Source organism: Cryptomeria japonica, chromosome 6, assembly GCF_030272615.1.
Source record: "Cryptomeria japonica chromosome 6, Sugi_1.0, whole genome shotgun sequence".
NCBI lineage: Eukaryota > Viridiplantae > Streptophyta > Pinopsida > Cupressales > Cupressaceae > Cryptomeria > Cryptomeria japonica.
The window spans coordinates 136,562,894-136,572,475 of NC_081410.1; the positions used below are offsets into that span (position 1 = coordinate 136,562,894).

Genomic DNA, 9,582 nt, shown 5'->3' on the forward strand with positions numbered 1-9,582 from the left:
TTGTTAAACCATAGTAAATATTTGAATAGATGTTATTAATATTTTATCAACAATATTATCAATGAAAATAAGGCACAATTCATTTTCTATGACCTTTTGTAGACTAATATGGCCATCATGGATATTTCATGAATCTTAATTCCCTTGTACCAAAAAGAATTTGAAACCTTACACCAATCTAACCCACGAATAGAATCCCACTCACAAAATGGATAGATATAGTAGCATTCTAAAAGGAGATTCCTAAAAAGTAGTAACAAACATTTTAAAGATAGATGAATATTGGGGACATAAATTTTAGAAAGAAAATCCAATTGAAAACCCCACAAAACCGTATCTACAATCTTTAATTTTATAAAACTGACCAAACTAAAAGTCCATTCAACCACTCCAAATGAAAAAAATCAATTTATCTTATTTGTATAGGTACCACAAACGAACTTTAATATACATTATCCTATGTGAAAATTATAATATCGTTAGGTAAATGGATTAACAAAAAAATATTTAGAAATGATACAAAACATATGATATAAGTGTCATGAAAAATGAAACACATGTTTAAAATCATTGGTATGAACATGCACCACAAAATTCATCTTTGTTTCATCCAAATGTTCAGTAGGAAAATGAAAACATAGAGCCACAGAAAAAAAATACGAAATAGGTGAGGATATCTAACCATTGGATTCTTTCCACACCATGTGTATCAAGTTTTTTCTCTTATATGTAATGTATACCCTAAACATAGGGTGTGTTATACTAAAAACAATTTATATCTTGGTGTACATGGTTTGCTTGCATATTATTCATCTCATTAAGTGAAAAAGATGTGTGCTCGTGAGTAAGCTTATGTTTATCTTCTTATATAAGTTCTTGAACTTTGTATTTGAATCCATTGCCTTAAACTATAAGATATTCATTTGTATGATGATAGTTAAATAAATGCACACAAAGAATCATAAATCAACTTATATTAATTGATATCAAATAGAAATGAATAATTGTAATAAACACATATTGAAAATTAAGTAGGAAAGGATAAGAACTTGGCTATGGAATTTCAATCAAGAATAAATTAGATTTTGCACGAAATTTGGTCATTTTAGTTACGCAACTTGAATTTTTTTAATTCTTTAATAAAGATATTAAGTGTTTTTAGAATGATTTGTAAAAATGACAATCTAAGTATTTCTTAGAATGATTTGTCAAAAAGACATTTAAGTGTATCTACATTGATAAATATTTTAATATAGATTTTTTTCTCACCAATTTTAAATAATCTTTGAAAAAACAATTCTACTAAATTTTTGGTCAAATTTGTGCTACACAAATCACTCCCATGCATTGTAGGATTGATCCAATATAAGAAATATGAGGTCTTAAGTTTAAGAATAGATATGTGGAAAAATGAACAAATAATATTATGTATATGTGAAAATATATACAATTAAAGTAGAAATAAAGTCAAAACATATGTAAATTAAAATAAATGAAAATCTATAAGAAATTAAGAAAAAACAAAAAAATTACTATTTATTAATATATAATTTCATCAAAACAAAATCCAGATTCATAAAAAATTAAAATGGATATACCAATGCATCATTACAAAGCTTTATAAGTACATATAATCACAAAAAATAACTCGGTCAAAGTGTACATGTTAGCTCAGAGGTGAACAAAATGGTCAATTCTCCCTCCTAGATTTGCTTGACATAAATAAATTACATCTAACATCTCATACAAATAAAAATTATAGTACATGCTTAAACTCAAGATTTCAGTGACAACTCCATGAAAACAAAATTCATAATCATCTAGTACGTAAAAACTACAATTCAAAATAGTACAACACAGGCAGAAAAATATAGCCATTGTAGTATTTCAAATAAACTGTAAGTCTCTACTAGGATATCTCATACATACTATGCCTATACTATATGTAAATATTAAGAAAATTTCAAAGGTAATCGTCCAGCCGTGATGCAAATTTCCAAGGCAGTTGTCTAGCTCTAACTCTCTGCTAGTCAGAGATTCTTATTTCTATTCCTGTAAAAGCTTTTTTCAAATCTAAAATTTGATCCTTGACCTCAGGAGAGAGCACCTTGAAAAATTGATTTTCATAATTTTTAAGGAAGAAGCATTACCCACAAGAAAATTCAGCATGGCCACTTCATTTCCAGACGTCATGCATAGAAAGTCTATAACTACTTCTTTAAGATTTGGAAAATTTATGTCTGATGCAATTCCCATCTCTTTTACTGTTTCCATATTTCTGCTCTCTATCATACACTGCAATGCGGAAAGTTGTTAGTCAAAGTTTTAAGAGAAACAGAAAAATTAAACGTCCTCAGGCTAAATGAAAAACTAAACTTAGAATATAACCGAAATACCTCATTTAATGTCAATCTTTCCAGGTTTGGAAAATTAGCCAGCATGTTGAGGAAACCGGAGGCACATTGAAGCTTGCATATTCCAATTGATATTTTCGTAATTGTTTTGGCAGCTGACAGCCTTTCAAGTAAGCAAAAGTCTGATACATTCACATCACAAAGTGATGTAGGGGAACTCACCTTAAATGAAGATAACCCAGAATAATAGTGATCTTTTTCCAGAGCCCCAAATTCACAATCGATTTCTTCGAGATTCACCAATCGAGGGCAATCCACAATGAACGTTTTGAAGGTGCAGTATTTCAACTTCAAATATTTGAGATGTTGAGCACCTATTTTCAGATTGTTAAACACAAGACATTTACTGAGTCTCAAATTTTGAAGCTGTGGACATAGTGCTATGAAATCTTGTAGTTCATTTTTCTCATTGGATGCGACAATAAAGTGTAGAGAACATGATACGAGACAAGGAAAACCTAGACAAGACTCAGGAGTTCCAGTCAAACCAAAATATCCAAGTTCTAAAGCAGTGAGGGTCTGACATGCGAAAAGATTAGTAGGGATGGAATAACTGGCTTCTTTGGAAGGATCTTCTACTGGTGGGGTGTAACCACTTATTATAACAATTTCTTTCACCCCTTTCACCCTTATACGCTCAATCCATTCCTCAATCTTTTCAGTGTACCTGGTACAGCAAATCCAAGGATGGAACTTACAACTTGTGAGAGGTGCAGAATGTTGTTGAAAAACATTATCTATTATGTCTGCACAATCCCAGTAATTTCCCATGTGAGAGCAAATTACAAGGTCTGAGAAGCAATGGTAAAACTCATAAGAGAAGTGGAGATGGGGAATTTTTCTCCAGAGCAAACGCCATCTGGTGGAGAGAATGGAAGAGCGGACAGCATCTCGCAAGGGAAGCTTTGACAGGATTTCATAACACAACAAGTCATCTCCCAACTCACTCAGCCTGTCTTTCCCTGGGGCCATTGCTCTATACACCTACCAGCTCACACTAATCTACAACAGAAATAAATTAGGGTACCTAAAAATGTATAATAATGATAATCGAGGAGGGATGAGTATAGTAATAAATAGATGCTGACGGGAAAGGATTGAGCGAGTATACACCGTACAAGATAAAAATGAATAATATTTATTAATCTTTAAATAACATTAATGGCCTCTTTAAAGAGATAAGATTGTCCGTAAGATTTCATTTTGAAAAAAAATCAAGATGACAAGAGTCATTGCCATCCATGTTCACATTTAAAGGGTTTTATTTTATTTTTATTTTTACAAACACAATTCTATAGAGAAATCTAGGGGAAAGGAGTTACCAGTGGTTAACTTCATGCATCTTAAGTTTGTTCTGATTTTAACAATTTTTTTTTGGTTCTCTTTGTATGCGACTTAATTGCTTAAAGCTATTGTTTTGGCTTGTGGGTAGTAACGATGCATGCTATGGACTTCGTTATGTGCACAAAGGTCAAAATGTACACATTTTAAAGTGTGGTCTAATGATCACCTCTGCACCAATAGTAGATAACTCAAAATAACTAGTGGTAGTAGACAAATGCCCCAGTAGTGGTGTACAAATGTCCCAATAATGAGCTAACTATGGTTAAAAAAACTAAAAAAATGCACCACTATTGGTACATGTGATATTTATTAATGGACCTTCCATCACCATTTTTTTTGGCTCCTACTATGTCTACTAATGGGGGTTAGGTTGACAAAAAGATGACGGTTATTGGTAGGTTGACAAAAAGATAAGAGTGAGATTTGGTAGGTTTCAAAATCTGTTACAATAGTAAAACAACAAACTTAGCAAAACCAATGCTTGGTCCACACCTAGATAATTCGACATCCAAAGTCTTGACAAATAAAAGAGAGTTCAACTTACAAAGACATTTCTTCCTCCCTTTATATTTATATCATATTTTCTTAAGGTAAGAATCACATTGATGTAATTGATTGTTTTTTATATATTTTCTATTTTTATAAATTTTAATTTTAATTTTTTTTTAAATTGATTGTTTAATTTATTTTAAATTCTTATTCTTAGTTTAATGTAAAATAAGGTTGTAATATTTCTTTTCAAGTATTGACTATCATATTATAACTATAGATGTATTTGATTTGAAATATTTACCTTCTTTTATCCAAGATGATGTGTTTATGATAATATTTCTACATCTCACATTGGTAGCTCAATGTATTTTCATCATATTCTTTTGCATAGTGATGCCTTAACATGAAGATATTACACACCTTAATTGATTAATTTATTCCTCGTTTAACTCATAACAATACTCCATTGCATTCTCATATGTTATGGAATGATATTATCATTATTAGTGAAGATTTATTACATTCTATTTGTAATAGTACTTGCAAGCATCTTTACATGTTAAATTGTTCTTGCATGTCAATTATGAATATGTAGATGATATTTTATTGATTAGTGATATTAGATTTTATCTTAGTGAACCTAAACTTTACAATAGTTTAACTAATACTATTTGTTTTATGCATTTTCACATGCTTTTATCATAGATTTATTTTAAACCATTTTCCATGAACATAGTGTGAATATGGTGATACCTTCCCATTATTTATCTTTTGAACTTGCTATTCATGTGACTTACATATACACTAAATCCACCCTTCATAATAATCCATCCATTCCTAAATTAGCTCAAGTTTAACATGTTTTATTATAATTTAATGTACCTACTAAGCCTACATATGTGATACTATAAAAAATTTCTAAACATATTATCATTACCTTAGCTCTTGTTAGAATAAAAAATGTTAAAAAAATTGTTTAAGCATACTTGTGAAAACATAATTTCCTCACTTGATAAAATGAATTATGTGTCTATGTTTCAAAGTGTCACGTGTCAACCTAAATATATTGATGCAATAAAAAATCAAATTTAAAAATGTTTTAATTACTTTATTGAATAAAAAAACACATAAACTGAACCCATAGTGGTTAATCAATTTAACTGTTATAGTACCAACCCTACTATCCCAATTCATGCTCCATTTGTGATGACATCTATTTAAACAACTTTCTGAGTCAATGTTAATTCTGTAATAGATGGCTAGCGATTATTGAAGCTGATGGGTTGCAAGCAATGGCCCCACATGAAGACAGACTAAGCGACTCAACATATACTCTCATATGAAATTCTTTCTAGGATTTCCTTGTGAGATGCTATAAGCTCCTCCATCCTCTCCTTTAGATGGCATTCACTTTGGACAAAAATCCCCATCTCCACTTCTCTAAGGAGTTTTTCACTTGGATCTGCCGAGTATATTGCTTCAAAAGGGAAACATGTAGGTACATAGACATAGTAGATAATATTCTTCAACAATATTATGCACCTCTTACAAGTTTTAGGTTTGAACACGGAAACCCCTTTCAGAGACTCTTAGCTACAAAACAAACTTAAATCAACAGCACAAGATTTCATGACAACCGAGTTAGGGAGAAATAGCCAAAATTCTTGTTAGAACTCTAGTTAGCCTAGCTACCAAGCAACCTCGTGAACAATCTACAAAATCCTTTTAACAACTTAGAATTTCAAACCATCATCGTATGGAAGATAACACATAATTATACACACACATGTGCTCACTTAAACAGTTTGAATCCAAACAACAATATGTAAATACAGAATTAAAGCACAATACATAAACGTAGTGGATTTCAGAAAGTAAACTTCCAATTCAGTGCCAATGATTTAAAATTTTAAAAAAATAGTTACATAATTACTCTGTAGAATTCTCCCTGTTCTCCCCCTCTAGTTCTCTACCCATTGCTCATACAATTTATACCAAATTTGAACTTTCTCGTTGTGACCATTGGACTGCGTAACTGTTCAAATTCCACATAAATGATAAATCATTGTTGAACACAGGTGTCGGAATAGCAATGTCAAGCTGATAAATCACTTTTGGACACTGGTATCAGAATAGAAATTTCGAACATGTTTTATTCATCACCCATCAGAATAACTCTTCAAGGCAGAGTAACAATTTCATGTAATTTCGATAGAACAACCTATCTCAATGTCGCTTATGCCAAACAAGACATTCGAAGATATATCGGTATAGCCATCAACCATCAGTTAAACAACATTTACCAATCCCAATAGAGAAAACCATTCCCGATAGAGAAAACCATCCTGATGGCAACTTTATCAGGTTAACTATTCCAATGACAACTTTTGACCACGATGATGCTTTATCAAGTTAACTATCCCAATGCCAATATTGATACCTTATTGGAATAGCCATTCATAATCGATCAAACAATTTTTTGCAAATCTGATAGTGTAACCTATCCTGATAACAACAATGATACCTTATTGGCTTAACCTATCCCAATAACAGTAATGACAACATTTTACCACAATCACATTTTCTCGATATGACTTATCCTGATGACAAAAATGACAATAGTTTGAACAACTTTACAAATTTGAAAACCATGACTCCAATTTGACAAACAGACCCAAAAACATGAAATAACATTACAAATGGTCTCAACGAACCTTATTGAATCAAAATAGACCTAACCCTAACTCTTAACACTCAAAACACCAAATTGACAAATTGACTAAACCTTAGGTGCTCCTACACCATAACCTTCCTTTCACTATAAGAGAAATGATGAAATAATGAAGGAATGGATTGAGTGTATTAGAGTTAAAGGAGTGAAAGAAATTAGTATAAGTTTCATCCCAATGACACTACGAGTTCCTACTGTTCTTTTTGCCTATCAGATGCTCACTGCTTTGAAACTTAAATATTTAATTTTAAAGAAAATTCCCCAATCTTGTATAGGATTTCCTTGCCTCATATCATGTTCTCTACAATATAATATTATAGACATTGAAAACGAAGAATAGAAAACTTTATAGCTTTACGCCCACAACTTCAAAATTTGAGACTCAGAAAATGTCATACTACAAACAATTTGAAAATATGTGCTCAAAATCTAAATTTTCTTAAGTTGAAATGTTGCTCCTTCCAAACATTGATTGTGGATTTCTCTTAGTTAATGAAATTCGAACTAATCAATTGTTACTTTTGGGCTCTGGAAAGCGACTATTATTGTGTATTATTTGCATCTAAGGTGAAATGCCCTACATCAATCTATGAAGTGAATGTTTCAGAGTCTTGGATTGAAATATCCCTTTTCCAACTCTGATCTCGAAAGTGTTGATTAGATGCTCAAGGAATATTGTCAAACACTCTACATACAACCTCTAGGCTTGCTGGTTTGTGTATCAGTTTTATAATGCTTTCTTGAAATGATGTCAAATGTGATTTAAATTCTTTCAAATGATTACTAAGATGTCTAGGAAAAGAGCTAAAATGTAAGTTCATTTCTTTTGTCCTTTTGAATTCATATAGATGACCCATACCATATAAATATTCATCTACAACAACTAGACATTTATTTAAATAGTTGGCATGCAAACTGTTATGTTATCTATAAAAATTATAACTATAGGAATTACATCAAAAACTTATCATGCAACCTCTCCTTCCTTTCATTGATGTTCTATCTCATTGCAATGCTAGTATAGAATGATGATCAAGAACTCTTGGCATTGCAAGTAAATTCTAAACACTAATGGCAGCAATTACAATGTGCAAGATAACCCTATGTGAAGAATTTATTATGCTAGATAGAACTTGGAATAAGCTGAAGGGAATCGTTCAAGAGATAACACTCCAAACAAGACTTAATGCCTTCCTATCATCACCTACAGTAGTCTCCCTTGTTTCTAATATGAAATACTTCAGATAAATTTTATAAAACTTATAACTCCTCAAACAAGCATCAATAATCATTCCCTCACTCCAAGGAATTGAGCGCTCAAGTACCCATTGGGAATTGCCCCTTCATAAGCATGATATGAATGAAAATGTGGATCCTTATCTGCAGAAATTAGAGTGTAACTCATAACAACAGTCTAGAATCTCCCTAGGATATGCCAATCAGTGATGCCTTCAATCTGCAGAGGATCTCCATTGCAATCCCAATCCATCCTTTACAAATTTGGCCCTTGGCCACTAAAGTTGTAACAATGAAGAGATTGAATTATATCCTCCAATTTTTTGTAACCCTTTAGAAGAAATTTCATTTCCTCAGTTATGTGAATCAATGGGAGTTTTCGTTCCCAAAGATCTCCAATGTGGACTGCAAAAACCCAAGGCTTCTCCACAACAAGCATGTCAAAGAAAATATTAAATCCTCTCCTTCAATAGCTTCATTGTTCCCTTTTATAATCTCTCCAAGGAGAGGTCGACCCATATATAAGATTCTTTCTCCATCATTTAATAATATTAAATGTTTGCACATTGACTATATTAATTGCTTTAATATTTGGCCTCCAAAGCATAATTAATTAATTGCACTATTAATCATTTAAATGAATGGTCAAGGCTTCATCAAATATAAAGTGAAAATAAAAACTTTTTAATATGCCTTTAATGATTAATTGTCAGTAAAGTATTACTTTATCAATAATTAAAATATCATAGCTCCATAAATACTCATTATTTCTCGATTCCATCTAAATGAAGCAGTCAACCATTTCATTCACTGCGCATCCATCTGCCTTACTAAAAATAGTAAGGGTCCCTATAAATCATCCACTAACTTACAATAAATAGTAAGTGTGTGAAACTGTGTCAAACAAAGGCCAATCCTGAATCAAACTGAGTTTTGAAAAAGAGTACACTCTGCTAACTGCCCACAAGGACCCTCTAACCATATTTTAATCCTACGAGGGCCAAAAAAATAGTCTAACCCATCAAGAATAGGAACGAGCTAAAAAGGGGACATTGCAGTCCACTTGCCTAGAGATTGCTTGTCCCCAAGCAATCTCCACTGCTCAAGGAGAACCCTCTAAATGATCACTCCACTTAGGTCCTAAGGAAAGAACTATGTAGTGTCCCTAGTATCACCCACTAACCCATGTAACATCAATACCAATGGTACTATCACTATCACCCGAACAAAATCAATCCCAATCGAAGTTGTCACTAGAGCATAAACCTCATGAGGAAGCAACTTAGAGTGCTGACAAAGTTTGCTTCCCAACTTTGTGCAAAGCAATCTTTCATACACACTACCTAGCACATGTGCCACTAAACT

General features: G+C 32.0%; 1 protein-coding gene across 1 annotated transcript; it reads right to left on the reverse strand.

Moving 5' to 3' along the window:
• Positions 1-1,820: 1,820 nt before the first annotated feature.
• Positions 1,821-3,386, reverse strand: LOC131040519 (F-box/LRR-repeat protein At3g26922-like). Its single transcript, XM_057973465.2, has 3 exons — positions 2,397-3,386; positions 2,151-2,295; positions 1,821-1,834 (listed from the first exon to the last, which is right to left on the reverse strand). The coding sequence occupies exons 1-3, from the start codon at positions 3,384-3,386 to the stop codon at positions 1,821-1,823; spliced, it is 1,149 nt and encodes a 382-aa protein (XP_057829448.2).
• Between the last annotated feature and the right edge of the window lie 6,196 nt (positions 3,387-9,582).